This window comes from Camelus ferus, chromosome 2, assembly GCF_009834535.1.
Source record: "Camelus ferus isolate YT-003-E chromosome 2, BCGSAC_Cfer_1.0, whole genome shotgun sequence".
Lineage (NCBI taxonomy): Eukaryota > Metazoa > Chordata > Mammalia > Artiodactyla > Camelidae > Camelus > Camelus ferus.
The window spans coordinates 69,727,317-69,747,240 of NC_045697.1; the positions used below are offsets into that span (position 1 = coordinate 69,727,317).

Below are 19,924 nucleotides of genomic sequence, written 5' to 3' on the forward strand. Positions count from 1 at the left end.
CACCTGTGGGGTGCATCCTGTTCCCCACAGTATCAACAAAGGAAGTCTTTACAGGTGAATTCTCTGGCCTCCATTTCTAATGAAAGAGAATCTTAAATAAGCAGGAATATGTTTCCACTCTGAGGTATTACTACCTTCCTCAGCCAAAACTTCAGAGAAGTTTATCTTCTCTCAGAATTCAATGTGTGGTAAACATGAAAAAAATAAATAAATTGGTAGGTTTCAGAAGTTATGCTAAATTGAGAGCTAGTCTTTGTTACTCTAGTCTGAATTATCTATCTTATTCTTAAACTGTCCATTGTAGCATCTATAAGTATAATAGTTTGAAAATTTGCAATTTGCTTTTTATATAAATCTTATTATCTATTATACCTTGTAACTATAAATATTTTTACTTACTACATTTATTATAAGAACATTGTCCTTTGTCACTTCTAGTCGTCTATAGAAAATAGATTACTTAGTGCAGATTATAGATGGTTAACTCTGTGATGCTCTAAACATTATATATTGTGGTATTATCAAAGAGGAAAAGGGCAATTATTTAATAATGATGGAAATTTGAGAGTATAGATGTATTTTCTTTTAAAATAATCTCTATATGTATTCATTTATATAGTTTCTGATAGATCACTACTTGTAATTATAGTTCACAGTGGTAAGGTGGGGCTAAGAGAAATTAACAGATGTTAAAAAGGAAATTATTTAGCAGCTTATTAAAGAAGAGTATCTTGTAAATTATTGTAACTTGTGTTATATATGATATATATTTTAAAGATATATGTATTTTGTTACATGCTACATATTAATAGTGATTTTTTTCTGGTAAAAAGCTTTTTATTATGGAAAAATTTTTAACATATACAATAGTAGAGAGAGCAGTATAATGAAACCCCATATATTTATCACCCAACTTAAAAAACTATAAACATATAGCCAATCTAGTTTTATTTATGACCCCTTTATTCTCCACTCTCACTTCTTCAGAACTGGTTTTAAACAATTTCCAAACATCATATGATTCTATTCATAAACATATCAATTATCATAGTTATTTAACATAGGGAATATTAATATATTTTATGGATACAAATGCTTTATAATCATTATAGCTGTTTGATATTGAGATGTTAACTGTAAACATCTGTTTAAATTCATGGTGATTAATGGTTCATCAGGTTATGAATTAACCAGACAGGTTCAGATTCAGTCATCTAGTATTCCAGATTGTTCCTGGTGTCATCAAAAGAGCAGGATTGTCCGAATGCTGTTAATAATAATAAAACAGTAATCAGTATAATTTTCATGATAAGTTTAACCAAATTCCACAAATAATTTTTATTTTTTTGTTTTAATGTTTCTTTATAGATATTTCACTTTGCTAAGTCTAGTTGTCTAGTTTCTTTATCTTGTCATCCATCCATGACATTAATAATACTTTACACATGGTGTTAGTAAGCTGGGCGAAAATTGGGAACCCACACTTGACTCTGGTCAAGGTCCTTGTTGCCCAGTGGTGCTATAGAGAAGTAGAGCCTGCCGCCGGTGTAGTGAGATTTTTGACTTGAAACAGTCACTGCTCTTGGCTCTCCTGTAGCTTAGGGCAAATTGGCATCAAAAGAGGGAGTGGTTGGTGTGTTGGGTTGCTACTTTCAGAGAACTCAAAAATTTCTGCTCCTGGATCACCCCTTTAACATGTAGAAGCAAAAAGGGGGATAAGCCTCAAGGACAGAGAATTTCTTATCTCGGACCTTACTGCTGGAGCTGGGGAATCCCTGGCATCAGCAGGTTGTTGTGCATAACTGTTTTCTTCCTGCAGGACCTGGAGCTATACATACCTATGACATGAGTCAGGGTCACTGCACCTTAACAGGCCAGCTGGGTGTTGTGTGCCTTCCACTTCCTTGCTTTTATGCAGTTGGTGTGGCAGGAGGATAAGTCCTCAGTTGTGCTTCCTGTATGGTCAGTATCCCTGGGAAGGCCCATCCTCTGCCTTCTCTGTTGCCACCTGTCCAGCTGTGTGGGCAGTCAGATGGTCTTCTCAGTGCGCCAGGGGGAAGTAGGAAGCCTCATTCAGGTGTCTAACCCTCAACCTCCATTCTACTGCTGATTACCTGGCCTATTTGGGATAGTATGGGAGGCTTGCCCAGCTATTAATAAGGTAATGCAACATTTTTCATTTGGCTACCACATGGCAGTCCTTATGGGTATATTCCATGAGGGAGAACTCTAGGGGAAAAAGGGTAGTGGTGGAGGAGCTATGAGAACCAGGATCTAAGGCCCCAAACCCCAACATAACTCTTAACTTGAGGAGTAGTCTTATGGGGATATTGAGATTTTGCAAGATACTCTGGGGCTTATGCCCTAAGTTACTTTGTGTAGCTTTAAAAATAATGTGTATTTTTTCTTTTCTTTTTTCTTCAGAAAATCTTTGATGTATAGTAACTAAGAAGTAAAGCAACTTTGTATCTATCTGTATGGATTAGTTTTAGGTTAGCTCCTAACCACTATTAGGATCACCAAAAAAGACTGAGTGAAGCCAAGACCTTGGGGAAAGTGTGGACAGAGAGAAACTCTAGAAAAAGGAGGAGGGGCCTGGAAAGAGCAGGAGGACTGAGAGTAGGGACGGACTCATGGGAAGGAGCAGATCACAGACTGTCATAAATAGAACTTGATGTTCTCTTGGGGGTGCCTCAGGCGGAGCCCACAACATTCCATCCCTGCTTTTGTCACACTCTGGACTTCTGCTTATGGATTTGTTTTGTAGAAAGAGCTCTGCAACTTTAAAATAGAGGCCTAAGAGCAAAGGCTATGAAATATAGTCAATGTCAGTACGCACCAAATAATCAGAAACACTTGGAAAAACAGCCACCTCTATGTAACTCTTAAAACACTATGTGTGCTATGTTACAACCCTCTTTTCAGGCACAGCCTCCTGTAGGAGTGCTGCCTCCTGCAAGAACAGAGGCCTTTGCTGACTTGTAGAACCTGTTGTCTGATCTTGCTGTGTGTTGTGTTGGGCGCTCTTATTGATTCAGAAGATCTTTTATGTGGCCAATTTGGTATGGCCCAGGGGCGTCCAACTTGTGGCATGCCTTAGATATAGTTGGAATAGTTCTCGTAGTGTTTAGGGTACATATCTTCATCCACAGGCTCCTTCTGTGGATATTTTACAGGACTGGTCCAATGAGAAGGCCTCAGGGAGGAGATGCATGCTGTTGCCCGCTCGATACTGGATGCCAGTCTTGGTGGCTGAGCTGAAGAGACCCTGGCCATCAAGGTCCTCAAGCTGCTCCATGATCCTGGGAATTTCTTTTTGCCTCATTTCAGCCAGACAGACACAGCTTATACAGAATTTATGCTTTTTCTCCATCGACTGAGTTTTGGGGGGTTCTCAAATCTTGCATGGTCTTGTTCATGTCACAGCTGGGAGAAACAAGTCTTCCCATTACCCTCTGTTATCAAGGTCTCAGAATCCATGCCTCCCTCCAAGGCCCAGTTTTCTGATGGAACTTTGCTGTGAGTGTGTGAAAAGCTGCACATCCTCACGTTCATCTAACAAGAGCTGCTCCAGGGGGGATCTGATGTGGCCCGGAGGACCCTGTCTATCCCAGCACAGAACCAGTGGGTATGCAAGCTCTGCCTTTTGCTGCTGTCCTCCTGCAGTGCCGTGAGGATGGTTTTGAGGAATCATTTGGAATAACAGAGACACAGTTCCCCACTTCCAGGGTTTCTGAGGCAATGCATACCTTCTTATAGTAACTCTTCTTCCCAGTATTCTTTTATTTTTTTTTAATTGAACTATAGTTAGTTTACAATGTTGTGTCAATTTCTGGTGTACTGCATAATAGTTCAGTCATACATATACATACATATATTTGTTTTCGTATTCTTTTTCACTATAGGTTACTACGAGATATTGAATATAGTTCCCCCAGCAGTCTTGATGACTTCTCTAACCCAACATATCAGATTCTTGCTCTGTTTCTTTTCCTTCCCCTGATGCACTTTTTCTCTGGGATTTTGTCATCAACTTCATCATCATCTTCATCCTTCATGGCCATGGATTAAAAAATGGAACACTTCTCTCAGGAAGCCTGTTTGCTCTGTTCCCTACCACCAAATTTAACCATATCCTTATAGGCTTCACACTTTCTACATTTGGGCTGTTGACAAAACTCGCAGATGCCACACAGCCAGCATTTAAAGGCATTCTTAGTCTCCATTTCAATTTGCTCTGTGAAGAAAGTGTCAAAGATCTGGTAGACCAGATTGATAGTGATGGCTTTTGTGAGGTCTTTGTCTTTCTTCTTGGCAGAATGCCCAATGGTCTGAAGTCTTTCAGCTTGCCTCTTTCCCAGGGTGGTCCCCACCAACTTGATCAGGTCTCTCATGCAGCAGATCAGGAAGATGGGTCACTTGTCACTAGCCCCAGACTAATCATAGCTCTTTACTTGTCCCACCAAAAACTGGGCATGCCAAAGGAGAGACTCCTCAGTGAATTGATTCAGGATGAGCACAGGAGGAACAGTGGCCTTAATCTTATTGATCAGGTCTTTATAGGTTGAGTCAGGGTTGTTCTGCAGGAACTCTACTGTCTTAAGTAGATCTCCTGCATCATGCTGGACATCAATGTGTATTGGGATCTATCAGAATATATTTGGCAGATGAGGTGCTGAAGCCAATGAGAGCCTTTTCACTTCTTTTAAAATCAGTGATCCACCATTTATTTATGGGACCAAGAATTTTGCCATTAAATCACTTTCAAGAGATGGGCCATCATCATGTATTGATTTTGCTGAACCAGAAGAGTTGGACTTTCTTCTTAATGAGGCTAGTGTTGATCAGGCACTGGTGATTGTGTTTATAGTACATGCTGAAGCACGTCAGTTTGGTTGAGGAAGAGCCTCTCAAAGCCGGATTCTTTGACATTGAAGATAGACATTCTCTCATTTGTCAACAACTGTATTTCATCCATTGCATCAGGGGAATGCTGTTCATATTTTAGTTCAGTGTTATCCAGATATTGTCTGCACTGAATGCACGTCAGAGGATGGGTCTTGGAGGACACAGCTGTTTTGGTTTGAGCCATTTTTTTTCTCAGTTGGTTCTTTGAATGTAGTTTTGCATCTCTTCTCCTCCCTGCTGTCACTTTGATCTTGGCCTTGCAGTCTCCAGAACTTTTCATCCTCATCTTTCTAATCAGAAACTTGTGGTTTTACTCTTTCAGATTCTTTTTCTTCAGGTCTCTGGCAGCTAGAATCTTTGGGTTGTCTTCTGTGCCTCTTTTTATCTTTCTTATCTCCTCTACCCATTTCAACCTGAACTCCTGGTCTTGCATCCTCCTTAGACTTCTATTTAGGTTCTATTTTGGTTTGACTTCTGAGTCTCTTTTCTTCTTTTCCTTCCCTTCATTCTTCTTTCTTGTATGTTTATGGTTTTACTCTTTCTGGTTCTTCTGCAGGGAATGGTCTAGCAGTTGGTTCTCTGGAAGTGACTTTATGTCTCTTTGCTTCCTGGTCTTTTTCTTCTTCATTGAGAGAATCATCCAGTTTTGGTCTTTCAAGTTCTTTCTCAGGTTTCCTTGCTAAATGAAATGTGATGGTGTTCTGCCCGGTAGCTTGCCTTATATTCCTGGACCTAGATGAGACTTGAGACTCTCTTTCTCCATCAGACTTGCTTCTTCTGGGCATGCAAAGTGTGGAAATGGGTTTGGGGGACTTGTTTCCTCTGCTATTCTCAGTCAGAGGTCTTTACCGCTTGTTTTCTAGACATCCATTCCCTTCCCAATTGAAAGCATGAGCTCCATTCTCCAAGGACGAATCTTTATTTAAAAGGGATTTGATTTTAGCCAGGTAGCCCTCCACTAATACTTTTTCTTTATGTAATTTACATAAAGTAACATAATTGATTCTTTATTTCTTTTTTGCAGAAATTCATGCAAGAGATTCAATTTCTCCTGCCCACATTCCTTTTCTGCTAAGCTATCTCTTTCCAAACCTTTGAACCTCCTGGTACTCAGAGTGAAAACAAGAGTCTGCTCCTTAATTGCAAAGAAAATCATCCTCACCACACCAAGCAGGGATCATTTCTTTTCTTTTTATTGAACTTCTTTTTGATATTGCAGCTAAAACCTTTGCAAGTTAGGGAGTTCATGTCAGTAGGGATATTTTCTAAGGTTTCTTCCCCAGGAAGTGTCCTGGGTCCTCACACCATGGATCTGTTTTCTTCTTTTGCAACATTTATTCCCTGTTTCAAACTCCTGTCATTTAACTATATGTTTTTACCCTGTCTCTTTTGTGATGTCTTTTCTTTTTGTTGCCTTTTTGCATCTTCTCTATGCAACACTGTTCCTGGTGTTTTGTCCTTCCTTCTATTGACCAATGCTCTGGTTGATTATTTTAACCAAAATTATTGATCCTAGTCTTACTCCCCAGTTACTAGGGATCACCCAGTTGGGAATTTCTATAAATCAGTCCTTAGGGTTTATGCCAAGGGAACAGAATATAGCTAAAATTGTGGATCAGAATGCACTTATAGGACTCCCATAACAAAGCAAGAGAATAAGAGTTGACACCTGCCACTCACTGCTCATATTTTCAGAATCACCTGATTCTGATAATGAAGGGCCTGGAGTGGGCGTTCTGTGTCAATTGCAGACCATAATGATTCCAGACCCAGGGCTATATTGTACTAAGGGAACCTGGCATTACACTGTAGAAATCTCTTTCTCTAGGGAGCAGCCCTACTTGAGTTAACAATTAATTGTTTGTGAAAATGAAAAATTTGTGTCAATTCATACCATCACTCTTATTAGAATAGTGCATGGCCATGTACATTATGGAAATGGAGTAGGAGGCTTTTCTCCAAATGGTCACTATTTAATCTTTTAAGCCCATTGAGTACTTCTGATGATTTGGAGAGTGTCAGAAAAGACAAACTGGTTAGTTTTTAACGTCCAATGAAAATAGAATCATCATCAGGGTTTTTCAAACTGCTCCCCCATCTGTTTGGTAATTTACCTTTTTCCTTGGTACATTAGGTCAAATGCCTCACTGATTTTGTCAAAAGGGAGGGTATGGGACACCAGTGCATCCAGATTGAATTTCTTATTCTTGTAGTCAGCAGCTAGCTTTGGAACAGACTCCATACCTTTCCAACCTGTAATTGGCCAAAATGCCAAATAAAGACATGGTGCTTGACATGAAGAGGTAGTTTAATCAGTGTTTCTCAAATGAATGATATTATTAGGTCAAATTTGGATTGCTACAAATAGATTATCTCCTCACCATCTTTAATTTTTTGTACTTTTATCAAATTTTTTATAAGAAAAATTCAAGATTATTTTTTATTTCTAGATAAGGAATTATCTCAATTTCATCAAAGTTTACCTTTTGTTCCCCTATATTGGTCCATTTTAATGGAAATCGAATTTCAGTTTGCAAATTATAGTTATCCTTCTATACAAACTCCATTTACTTTTAACTAACTAGTAGAATAAATAGCTTTCATGTAATCAACAGATATGTTCTAGGCATTCAATATTTAAACAACAAATTATTTTCCTTTGTGTTCAATAATCTTCATTATAAGAATTTGAGTACCACTGTGGAAAAAATTAAAAGAAAAAAATAAACTGACCACCAAAGCTTGTTCCTGTTAGGGTACGGCCCATTAATAGCTCCATTGCAGAAATATTCAATCCGTTGTCACCAACGTTTACTCCAATGACTGTACATAATCCCCCACCTACTGTTATGCTGTCCATGGCTGCTCTCTGGAAGGTCAAACAAAAACGAAAAGTAGAACATGAATTCCAGTGTGGGTATGTACAATGCTTTAGGGAAAATTTATACAACTCTGCTTATAAAATAATGGGACTCCAGCTAATGAGGTCATAATATTATGGGTCTTCATTTCTAAGTTTTTTCTAAAATTTTTTGCTGAATTTCATGTGGAAGAAAAAACACACATTAGTAACACATTAATATTAAGTAATAATTAGTAATATTTATTAATAAAATTAATTATATGTTATGTAACATAATAGTATCTAATATAGTATTAATAACCATTGCTTATATAAACATTTATACACATATATATTTATATTAAATATAAATATATTTATGTGCACATACATCAATGTTTATTAATGTTAATAAGTGATATTTATTACACCCTATCATAAAAATATACATACCATGACTTTCGCTCCACCTACACACTCAAAGGTAAAATCCACACCTCCATTGGTGATTTCAACGATGACCTCCTGAATGGGCTTATCTAGGTCTCCAGGATTGAGGCAATCAGTAGCTCCAAGGGCTTTGGCCCTTGCAAACTTCTCACTTTTGATGTCAATAGCTATGATTCTGGAAGCTCCTGCTAATTTACAACCAATTACAGCAGCAAAACCAACGCCTCCTAGGCCAAAGATGGCACAGGTAGAACCAGGTGTAACCTGTAGGCAAGAAAATTATAAATGAACTTTTCAAGTGCCTGTCTCACTTCTTTTTAAAGGGACAGAGTGCGGTGGGGGTAGGAACAACATATGAATAAAAGACTGCCTGTCATAAGACTAAATGATACGGTCAAATGGGGAAAATCTGCCAATGTGAAGATGGATGAATCATTGGCTAAATTTGGAGAAACATTTGAAGACCAATGGAATTATTAGCACATAAGGAACAAACCGAAGTGAAAATTATTCTCTTGTTTTCCTTTCCGCATTAGTGTTAGAACAAAAACTGAAGCTTACACATTTAAAAGGGTTTATTGGTTTCTTTTAAAAATAGATCACAAGTAATTTGACATCTATATTTCTAATAGGCCTTATTTAGTTGTATTAATGTTATAGTTGGTTTTGAATGACCACTGATGTTTCTCTAAATGTAAATTAACTCAATCATCCCAAATCATCACTTCATTCAAATGGATGAAGTGAATTTCTTTGCATGGTATTGAAGGTTTTTCATTTTCTGGTCCCGTTACCTTCCGACTTCATCTCCATGATGTCCCAGTGCTACAGCAGTTTCCTTTTGTCATGTCTTATTTTATGCTATTCCCTCAGCCTGATGTACTTTTCACCGTATTAACTTTAATTAAAATCTAACTTATACTTCTAGGCTTAATTTACACTCTCCCTGTGAAACGTTTCTTGATTCTTTGGTTAGAAATTAACGCCCACCTTTTTGCTTTTTCTGTATTATACAATTTATAATTAGTCTTGATTGATTTTGTATGTGTGCATGTGTATCTTTCAAAGACTGTGAAATCTTTGAAGGCATGTAATCTTTCACATTGTTATCAGGAATCTTCTCTATATTTGGTCTTCAATAAATGTTTGTTACATTGAATTAAATAGAAACATCATATATAAGATGATAAGGAAAGCTGCTGTAGTTGGAATATGTTATTTTGTAGAGTGGTATAGTGGCAAAATAAAATTACTATACAGAGAGATGCTCAACTAATACTTTCTAATGGTGATGAAAAACTTAGAATTAAAGTGTAAGCAAAAGGGAAAGAGAAAATGTGCCCAAGGGGAGTACTGATACATTCTAAATTGGAAACAAAATTATTAAGGAACAGAGAGAATACATATATTTTACTTTAACTTACATGCGATTTTAGGCATGCCGACACTGGCTTTTGCTACTCAGGTGAAGTAAAATGTGTATTTTGCAAATATTCAGAATTTTGTTCTATATACACTGTGTACTATTTACTGTGAGTTTGTGGCATGTGTTTAGTATATTTCCAAATATATTCTCTAGAGACTGTGTTAAAAAGTTTGCAAGTAAGTCTCACTGAAAGTAGGATGCATTTTTTTTTGCATTTTTCATTGAAGTAATGTTGTATGCAGTAGTTGTACATAGCTCACAACAGTGCATAAATTGAATGCACTGCACCAATTGTATTATACAACTGGACTCCTGTGTGTAAAAGTGTCTTTCATTGTAGTTCTGGGGGGGGGGGGTCATTATATAGTATCCTCCACTTAAACATAGGATTATGAATAGTGGGTGATTATCCATCAGCAAACAACACTGTTACAGTCATTTTCATGCTTCCATATATCTCTGTGAAATGTGATTAATTTGGCAGTAAAGGATACAAGCAGATTTAAAAGAACTAGGAGTTCTGAGGATGCTGGGGGGATAGGGTTCCTAGATAATTAATCAGAGTTGTTGCATCACTTTTCTTCCCAGAAGTAAATTAAACATTATTAAAGCTCTTGCCTTTTGACTAGAATTACTGATACTTCACTTCTTGTTCCTACCAGTTTTCTTTGAGCATCTCATGAAGTGGTTTAGCTGTTCCTCAACAGCAGGAAGAGCGGGTCCTGGAAGTTTAGGTGAGCTTTGACCAGATTTAAAAGAAAATTGTGGCTGAATCTCTAGTGTTAATACTCCTGAAGAAAGACTAGAACAGTAGGTGATAGCACAGACTCCAGAAAAGGGCAGTGGGGGTGGGGAGGCAAAGAGCAATAATTCTTCCCTGTGTCTCCAATGTTACCTAGAGGAAAATATGCCTGACTGCCAAGGTCACGTTGGCTCTTAACTCCACCCAACTAACAACACCCTTCCTCCAGGAGCCTTCTGAGTATAGTTTGAATTTCCATATAGTTTTTAATTTTTGTTAATGAATGAATGAATGAGTGAGTGAATTTTTAGAGGGAGATAATATACTGAGAGCCAAGAGTAGCAATCCTATCTGCTTGGCTGATATAATTCTCAAAGGAAAGTCACATCTTGATATTCTGGCTATTAGATCAGCCTCTTTATTTGGTTAGACTGAATTTATTTCCTTGACACTGAACAACTCTAAGCGATCTGATAAAAAGGAATATTTGGATTGCAAAGCTGAAGATGTTTTAGGGGTTGTACATGAACTTGGCTTTATTCATTCATTTGCTGAGAAGTTATCAAGGTCCTACTATGTGCTAGGCACAGGGCTAGACTCTGGAGATATCGCAATGAAAGAGAGAATTCTTGCCCTTAAGGAGCAACTAGTCTAATAGGAAGGAGAAGTAAATGGGAAATCTCTCCATAGCGTGATAGAAGAAAGACAGGGATAGATACAGATACTTCAGGGGAAACTGGGAGGGACATCCAAAGGGTGCCCAGGAGGCTGGAGTAAGTTTCCAATAGGAAGTGACAAATAAATGGAGTCAGCCAGAAGAACTGGGGGAGCTTTCCAGGCAGCATTGGTGGGAGTCGTCAGGTATGAAAAGTCCAGAGGCCACAGTTCAGAGCCCAGAGACTGGGGGTCAGGCCCAGGGGAACAGTGAGCCATGAAATGAAGAAATGGAGAATGACTGTAGCATACTGAAGGAAGAGGGGAATAGGGAAAGGGGTGTGAAATTTTCACATTTGTTGTTTAGAAAGACCACTCTGGTTGCTTTGTGCAGTTTAGAGTCAAGGGATAAAGATTGATGTCAAGGAGGTTTAAATAAGGAGGTTATTTGAGGCATCCAAGCGATATTGACATCTCTCTGATCTCTCAGTTAAAGAGCTTTGTAAAAGTTTCTAAATTCTGACATGGGATTCCAGGGATGCATCTTGCTACCATTAGGGCTGCCGTCTGAGACCCTTCCTCAAAGCCACAAAGGTATAGGGTGAGAAGCAGAATGAATTATTACAGTTGGAGGGAGAGGAATCTGCAAAGGTCAGGGAGAAAGTAGGGTGGCTATATGGAGATGGGTGGGGGTTTCTGCTGTCTCTGGACTGGGTCTGCTGTCCAAGGACGAGCATTCGTAATTAGGGGACATATTTAAGCAGGCTGTGTTTAAATCAGGGATGGTATATAATCTATGGTGCTAGTAAAGGAAAAGAAATTAACATGAACTGGGTGCCAACTATATGCTAACCTCTGGGCCAGATGTCTTACACATGTAATATGATTTAATTATTCCCAGAACTATATGTAGTAGATATTACTGTAGAGAGACAGGAGTAGAGAGGTTAAATAACTTGCCTAAAATCACAGAGGTAATACATGACAGATCCAGGTTTTGAAGATAACTCTGGCTGCTTTAGCATGCTGCCTCCCAGTAACTTCTATTTTACGCAACCTGGCGATTAACCATTTTACCTTGGCAACGTTGACTACAGCTCCATAGCCAGTAGAAAATGCACATCCAAGGAGACAAACTCTCTCTAAATTGGCGTCATCATCTACTTTGACAAGATTAGTATCTGACACTACAGTGTACTGAGAGAAGGTACTGGTCCCCATGAAATGGTAAATTGGTTTTTCTTTGCAGGTAAACCTGCTGCTTTTGTCTTCCATTAGTTTTTGATCATCAAAAGGATTTCTGAAATTCCTAGAAAAAAATACAGAAAGAGAGAGAGAGAGAGAGAGAGAGAGAGAGAGAGAGAGAGAGAGAGGGAGAGAAAGTAGATGGACCACTGATTACTTGCCTGAAAAAATTAGTAGTCGTTATATATTTGTTATGATAATTTTATTCGATGGAAAAGTTGAGAAAATGACTTGAGACTCTTCACCTAAACATATACCAGAAGTAGTTTGAAGATAATGACAATAATAATACACTTTTTACTGAATGCTTCTTATGTGCCAGGAACTCTTTTAACTCTTAGGTGCCAATTACTCTTTTATGTCTCTATTAAAAACTTTATTCTGGAAAACTCAAAGATAAATGAAAGTACAAAGAATAGTAAAATGAACCATATAACCATCTCACAGCTTTAGCAATTATCAACTCATGGTTGATCTAGTTTCATCTATTACCTGCTCCTCCACACCAGCACCTACCCTCCCCATGTTGGACTATTTTGAAGTAAATCCCAGACATCTCTATTTCATTTGTAAATATTTCAGTATATGTGTCTAAAAGATAAAGATTTTTTCAGTTCTACACATTGCATTTAGTTGTTGTGTCTCTTGTCTCTTTTCATTTATAGGTTCTTACCCCCTCCCTTATTTTCTCCCTCCAATTTATTTGTTGAAGGAACAGTCATTTGTCCTACAAAATTCTCCTCACTTTAGATTTTTCTAATTACATTTCTGTAAGCTAGTTTAACATGTTTCTCCATCCCTGTATTTCCTCTAAAATAGTATTTTTGATTTAAATGCTTGGATCTAATTCAGGTTTTATGTTTTTGTAGGACTATTTCTAAAGTGGTGTACATTTTCACTTGGAGGCACGTAATACCTTATCTCTATTTTTGTGACATTAGAAAGAATTGATGGTCATTGTCAAAATTTATTATTTCATTGGTTTGCCAAAGGCTGTATTCATTCTTTGAATATCTGCAACCACCCTGTGAAATAGGCATTATTATTGTTGTCATTTTATAGATGAGGAAATTGAGTCACAGTAATAGATGTAGGAGTAGTAAAATTTTAGCTTTTGAAATAACTAGTTTCAATTAGCATTAAGGACGAATAGCTCTTTCTACAGTCTCTGTAAAGAGTAAGGCAATTAAGACTTTTGGAGCCGGACTGCCTAGGTTCAAAATCTAGCTCCAAGACATATCTATGTGGCCTTGAAATACATTACTTTACTATAACTCATTGCATTCCTCTCTCATCCCCTGCAGAAGTAGCTATTATTCTGAATTTGGCATTTATCCTTCTGGTGATAAATACCTTTGCCACACACACACACACACACACACACACACGAACCATAAGCAATATATGGTATTGTTTTTGTAAATGACCCCTTATTAAATTTTCCTCAGCAAGTTGCTTCTTTCCATTAACGTTGTATGTGTGAGGTTATTCTATGTTGATACTTTTAGAGCAAGTTTAGCTTTTCTTATTGTTATATAGTAATTCCATTGTGTTACTGCATAGCAATTTGTTAATCTGTTCTCTTACTGATGAACATTTGGCCCTTTTTCAATTGCTTGCTATTACAGTGTTGCAATGATCATTCTAGTGTGTTGGGTGATTTTGCAACAGTTTTTTGTGCACACCTAGAATTGGTAAGTAGAAAGTATGCACATCTTCAACTCCATTTATGTATTGCCAATGTACTGCTGAGCGTACTTGTACCAATTTATACTCTTATTAATAGTTTATGGAGCTTACCTAAGTTTTCCACAAAAATTTGTGTGTGGACTCAGACAAAACTTGCATTTTCCACATTGAGGCATGTAGAGTGGAATTACTTTGTCACCTAGAAAAAAGGCCATGTGTTGGATGATGCCTAAGATGTTACTTATAACTAGTTTCTACTAGATGAATTGGTGGAAAACACCATTCTTTATGGTATACATTTTATATTCAGTGGGAAGTATACGTGGCTACAATATTTTGTTAACCTACAAGATTGCTGATTCTCCCAAATATTGCATATTCTATCTTTGTTTTGTTTTGTTTTGTTTCTCTGCTGGGCAGTTGAGCAATGCATCTATATTGATATCATCAAGTGCAGGGTCCTGTCTGAGCCTCTGCTGCATTGCAACATTCTGCATCATGACTATTATTTATTATATCATGACCGTTATTTATTACATTTCTAAACATCCTGCATGGAATAGGGCATCCTTATATAATAGGAGTGGGCAATAGGCTAGATATGGAGAGTAAACTATACATCTTCTCCATGTTTTACCATTTAATTCACTCTCAAATTCTACATTTTTCTAATTTTTATTCAATTTTAATTTAATAATGACTTTTATCCTCTGATGACCAAGGTCTAATAATGATAATTAACATTTGTTCAGCATTTATTACATGCCAGTCATCATTCTAACTGCTTGCATGTATGATCCCATTTAATTCTCAGAACAACCCTTTGAGATGGGTACTATTATTGTCCCTACTTTAGAAAACAGAAATCTGAGCTGAGACACTTTAAAGTGACTTAACTGGCTATGGTAACACAGCCAGTGAGTGGCAGAGCTGGGACTACATTGGCCATACTTCTTCATGGATGCCAAATTTTGGAGAGCAATTTATTTCCATAAGCTTGTTTGGAATGGAAAGACACTAATATACCTCTAAGCTTGGAGTGTCCTCATTAAAAGAGGAAAGAATGAAATGGTTCATCCTGCCTGATAAGTGAAGATTACATAGCTCATATTCCAGTATTTGGTGGATCTGTTACAAAATGTAAAGTAAATAATTTCAGTTATTGACATACTTTATATGCATATTATTTTTATCTTACAAACTTCCAAAAAGACATTTAAGCTAACATTGACATATGCATATTTCTCACTTAAGCTATCTATAAACTATCATTCTTTTAATTTCTTATCATATTAAAATAGTTTTCTGTTTTATTTAGGGAAGTTTGTTATAAATTGTCATTTGTGCCTCCATGGAAGCTTCAGTGTAAGCTCACCTTGTAGGATTTTCATAGGACAATTTCTCAGTGCTATCTGTAAACAAGGTGATCATATTTCCCAGACTTTGTTAGACAGTTCTGATTGCAAATATTCTGTCTCATTAATCTGTTATAGATTGTGTGTCTCAGTTTTGCTTTGGAAAAGATGGTCCCCTTATGTAAATAAATACCAGTTATAACATGAAAAGGCAGGGCTGTATCAGGAATTATCCCTGAAATATCCTGAAATTTTCCTTTAATTGGAATCAGAAAATAAAATACCTGGTTTGAAGTTGGTCACTTCTGGCCCAACACTTTCCACAATTCCTGCAGCCTCATGGCCAAGGATCACTGGGAAAAAAGCCCCTTCATATTGAGGATGGATCATGTGGGCATCAGTGTGGCACAGGGTAGTGGCGATTATCTACAAAGCAACCACAGACTTGAGTCTTGTTTCTGTAATTATATTACTGGTGTGGTTAGGAGGATTACTTTAGTTCCAGTGTCACCTTGAAACTTTATAACACTCTTAGAGCTCAATGAAAAAATTGTACTTTGAAAAAAAAAAAAGAACAATTCAAATACATTAAGATATATTCTTTCTTCTTAATGCATCTTTGTTTTCTTCCTTTACTGTCCCTGGAAAATCATGCAAAGAGGTAGAATTGGCAGTTACTGTCTCCAGGAGAGGCGAGATCAGAGGTAATAGGGAAAAGTTAAAGTCTATTAGGTAGAGGGAGTGGAGGGAACACAGGTTTCTAGGGCTTGTTCAAATTTTGTTGAAACTACATGAAATAAAATTGAGGTAACAAAACTTTTATTGTTAAAAGGGAGATGTCAAATAAAGAATTGCCTAAATTAATTATGAATGTTTCCCTGTAAACCTTCAGGATTCTGTTCATGAGGATATCCCACTCATTCTCATGGATAAACTCTTACTGTGGTGATCCTGAGGAAAAATATAAGCCAGGTCAGCTGTGGGGAAAATGGAGAAATTCATCCATTTTGTTGCATATGGTCCCTCTCTGCTCAATGCCCTCTCTTCTCCCTGCTATCTCGCGCTTGTCCCCTGCCCTGGGCACCCAAGACCTCTATGCTGCCCAGGGCAGCACTTCAGATCTTTCCTTGTTTTGAACCACAATCTGAGTCTTCCTTTTAATAACACTTTCCAATAACTGGCAACTGGAAAACAAAAAGAAAATGTACCTAATTCTAATCTAAAATGAATTCCTTTGTCTGATTCTTAGGGTTAATGATTAATGTTAAGACAGTTCAATTAGATTTAAGCCCATTGTCAAGAACAACTGACAAATAATTATAATTCACTCTTTCTGGGGATAATGGGATAATGCCTCTTTGTTTGTTTATTTGTTTTTTCTTTTTTCATGCTGAAACCGAGAATGAACCAATGCTTGCTTTTAATATGAACCTAAAAATGTAATTCCCCCGTAGTGGAAACTCTTGGCACTCTCAGCTGTACCACATAGGCTTGACCTGACAGAAACCAAATCTCCATCTGTCCTGCCCTGGGAAAGTCCACACTCACCTGAATTCGAACTTCATGAGCTTTGGGGGGAGCTACCTCCACCTCTTCAATACTGAGAGGCTTGTTTGCTTCCCAGGCGACAGCTGCTTTGCATTTAATAACCTGAGGAAGAGGGAGAAAGGGAGAGAGGGAGAGAGGGGCAGAGGGGGTAGGGGGAGAAGGGAGGAGAAGAGGGAAGTGAGAGAGGGGGAAAGATTAGAAGTGGGGGAGAGAGAGAGAGAGGTGGGGGGAGAGGGAGGGGGAGAGAGAGAGAGAGAGAGAGAGAGAGAGAGAGAGAGAGAGAGAGAGAGAGAGAGACAATATCATGGGAAAAATTAAAGAGCATTTTGATGCCATTATTTCATGAAAGAGTTTTGGAGTTTGTGGCTGGATGTTACGTATAGTTATATTATTTTAAAGACAAGTGAATGTAATTGAAAATAAGAAGTCAACTTCTGCATTAAGTTTTGAAAAGAGCAGGTGTATTAAAGTTTAAAGCCTTGATTTTTTTTTTCTCCAGAACAGAGACAATAAATTTAGAGGATTTGGACAGGGTAGATGACCAGTATGTATTTGTTGATTGAACAAATTGTTATCAGATCTGTGTTATATGAATCCTTATTGCTAGAGCATAGATGTGTTTTTCATCTTTGCTATTCAAATGTTAACCTCCCTGACACCAGCAGTTATGGATACCACCTGGGAATTTGCTAGCCCTACAAGCCCTGCCCCAAATCCACTGAATCAAAACCTGCATTTGGATAAGATCCCCATGTGATTTATATGCACATAAAAGTTTGAGAAGTGAGGCTTACATAATTATTAAATTTATCAGTAGAATATAAATTAAATAAAAATTTTACCTCTTTGAATATAAATGTATGAAAAGAAATTAAGCATTAAAGGTTCTATAATCCCCAGATTAAAAACATTTTAGCCTCTTAATATTATACTTTTAATTTAGAATATAAGTAACATTGAAGGGAAGTGGGAAAAACAAACCTACACTCCTTCATTCTAATACTACTATTTTTACTTTTGGTATGATTTTCCCAGTCTTTGTTCACAAAAATACATATTTTTAAATACCTGTTATGCAGTTTTGAATTATATTTTAACTATCATTTGTCTTATGACAAGTACAACATATGTTAATTATGGAAAGTTTCAAAATTCAAATAAAAAAAGAAACAATATATCTGTAATTTTGTCACTCATTTTATGATTTTGAAGTAAATATTTTGAGTTTTTCCACATGGGACCATATTGTAAGTAATGTTTTGTAATCTACTTTCTTCCACCTATTAATATTTTCCATATTCTTTTCTAACATTATTTCCAACAAATGCAAATTTTATTTTATGATTGTGAAGGTGTTACTCAAATCTCTCTTTTTTTGGCCATTATAATAATATTTATTTGAACACCCTTGTAGTAAGCATTTTGGCAAATTTACAGTTATTTCTTAGAGTAAATTCTTAGCATGAGGGTCACGTATCTTTTTGATCAACTTTATTTTTTCTTCCCATTTTATTGAGATATAATTGATATACAGCATTGTATAAGTTTAAAATATATGTAGCATAATGAGTTGACTTATATACATCATGAAATGATGACCATGATAAGTTTAGTGAATATCCATTATCTCATATAGATACAAAATTAAAGAAACAGAAAAAATTTTTTTCCTTATGATAACTCTTAGGATTTACTCTCTTAACAACTTTCATATATGACATACAACAGTGTTAATTATGTTAATCAATCATGTTGTACATTACATCCCTAATACTTTATTTGTCTTATAATTGGAATTTTGTACCTTTTGACTGTCTTCATCCAATTCTTCCTCCCCCCACCTCCCACCTTTGGTAACCACAAACCTGATCTCTTTTTCTATGAGTTTGTTTGTTTTTGAAGTATAATTGACCATAACACTATGTTAGTTCCTGGTACACAACATAGTGATTTGATGTTTCTATACTTCAAAATAATTACCATGATAAATCTAGTTACCATCTGTCACCATACAAAGATATTACATATTGACTATATTCCTCACACTGTGCGTTTCATACTTATAACTCATTTATTTTACAAATGGAAGTTTGCACCTCTTAATTTTCCTCACCTATTTCTTTCAGCTCCCAAACCCCCATCCCCACCCCCTGGACAATCACCTGTTTGTTCTCTGTATCTATGATTCTGTTTCTATTTTGTTATGTTTGGTCATTTGTTTTGGTTTTTAGATTCCACATATAAGTGAAATCATACAATATTTGTCTTTCTCTGTATGACTTTTTTCACTTAGCATGATACCGTTGAGGTCCATCCATGTTGTCCCATAAGCCAAGATTTCATTCTTTTTCATGGGTAGTAATATTCCATTATACATATATGTATACCACATCTTCTTTATCCATTCATCTGTTGTTGGGGACTTAGCTTTTGATCAACTTTAAATTGCTGCTTTCTGAGAGTAATTCTCAAGGAAGCTCCTTTTAGCAAATCTATAAAAAGAGACATACATACAAAACAAAACAAGATTTGAACAAAGAAACAGTATATTTGCTTACTTTGCCCTTGGTGCCCATTTTTCTTTGAGAATCTTGCCTTGGAAGTTTCTTTCTGATTTAAGAAACTGTTCTACTTCTATCTTGGTTACTTCATGTCCTGTAATGAATTTTCTGTGAATAAATACTATTTCTGCTCTTTTATTCTCCAATCATCTTCTCTCCTTTTTGTTGCTGTAATCTGCAACTCTGCCCTTCTCTCTCCACGTCATTTGTGCTGGCATATTTGAGCTGCAAACCCCCATTACTTCCAACTGTTATTTGGAGATTTTTTGTTTGTTTTTTCTTCTTTTATTGCAAAATATAAGATAAGAGAAAAGGTCGTTAAACCTATGAGGTAAGTTAACAAACAATTAATAAAGTAAAGGATATTGCCAGGGCCCCAGAATCCCTCCTTTACCCACCTTCTCTTTCACAACCCTAATAATAATTTCCGTGCATTTCTTTATGATTTATGCTTCTCTACACAATACAGTTTAGTTTTACTGATTAAAAACTTTATATGAATGG

At 36.7% G+C, this 19,924-nt stretch overlaps 1 protein-coding gene, 1 long non-coding RNA gene and 1 pseudogene across 3 annotated transcripts in view; 1 reads left to right on the forward strand and 2 right to left on the reverse strand.

Annotated features, from left to right (window-relative positions):
- Positions 1-19,924, forward strand: part of LOC116657550 — a 47,249-nt gene that overhangs the window by 11,723 nt on the left and 15,602 nt on the right. The gene's annotated exons all lie outside the window — the stretch shown is intronic.
- Positions 1,055-19,517, reverse strand: ADH4 (alcohol dehydrogenase 4 (class II), pi polypeptide). Of its 2 annotated transcripts, XM_006191278.3 has the most exons (9): positions 19,418-19,517; positions 16,860-16,961; positions 15,596-15,737; positions 14,068-14,155; positions 12,100-12,331; positions 8,204-8,464; positions 7,642-7,777; positions 7,023-7,161; positions 1,055-1,267 (listed from the first exon to the last, which is right to left on the reverse strand). In XM_006191278.3, the coding sequence occupies exons 1-9, from the start codon at positions 19,433-19,435 to the stop codon at positions 1,243-1,245; spliced, it is 1,143 nt and encodes a 380-aa protein (XP_006191340.2). In that variant the 5' UTR covers positions 19,436-19,517; the 3' UTR covers positions 1,055-1,242. The 2 variants fall into 2 exon arrangements, with proteins under 2 accessions (XP_006191340.2, XP_032316217.1); XM_032460326.1 differs by lacking the exon at positions 7,023-7,161.
- LOC106730465 lies at positions 1,274-7,016 on the reverse strand (annotated as a pseudogene).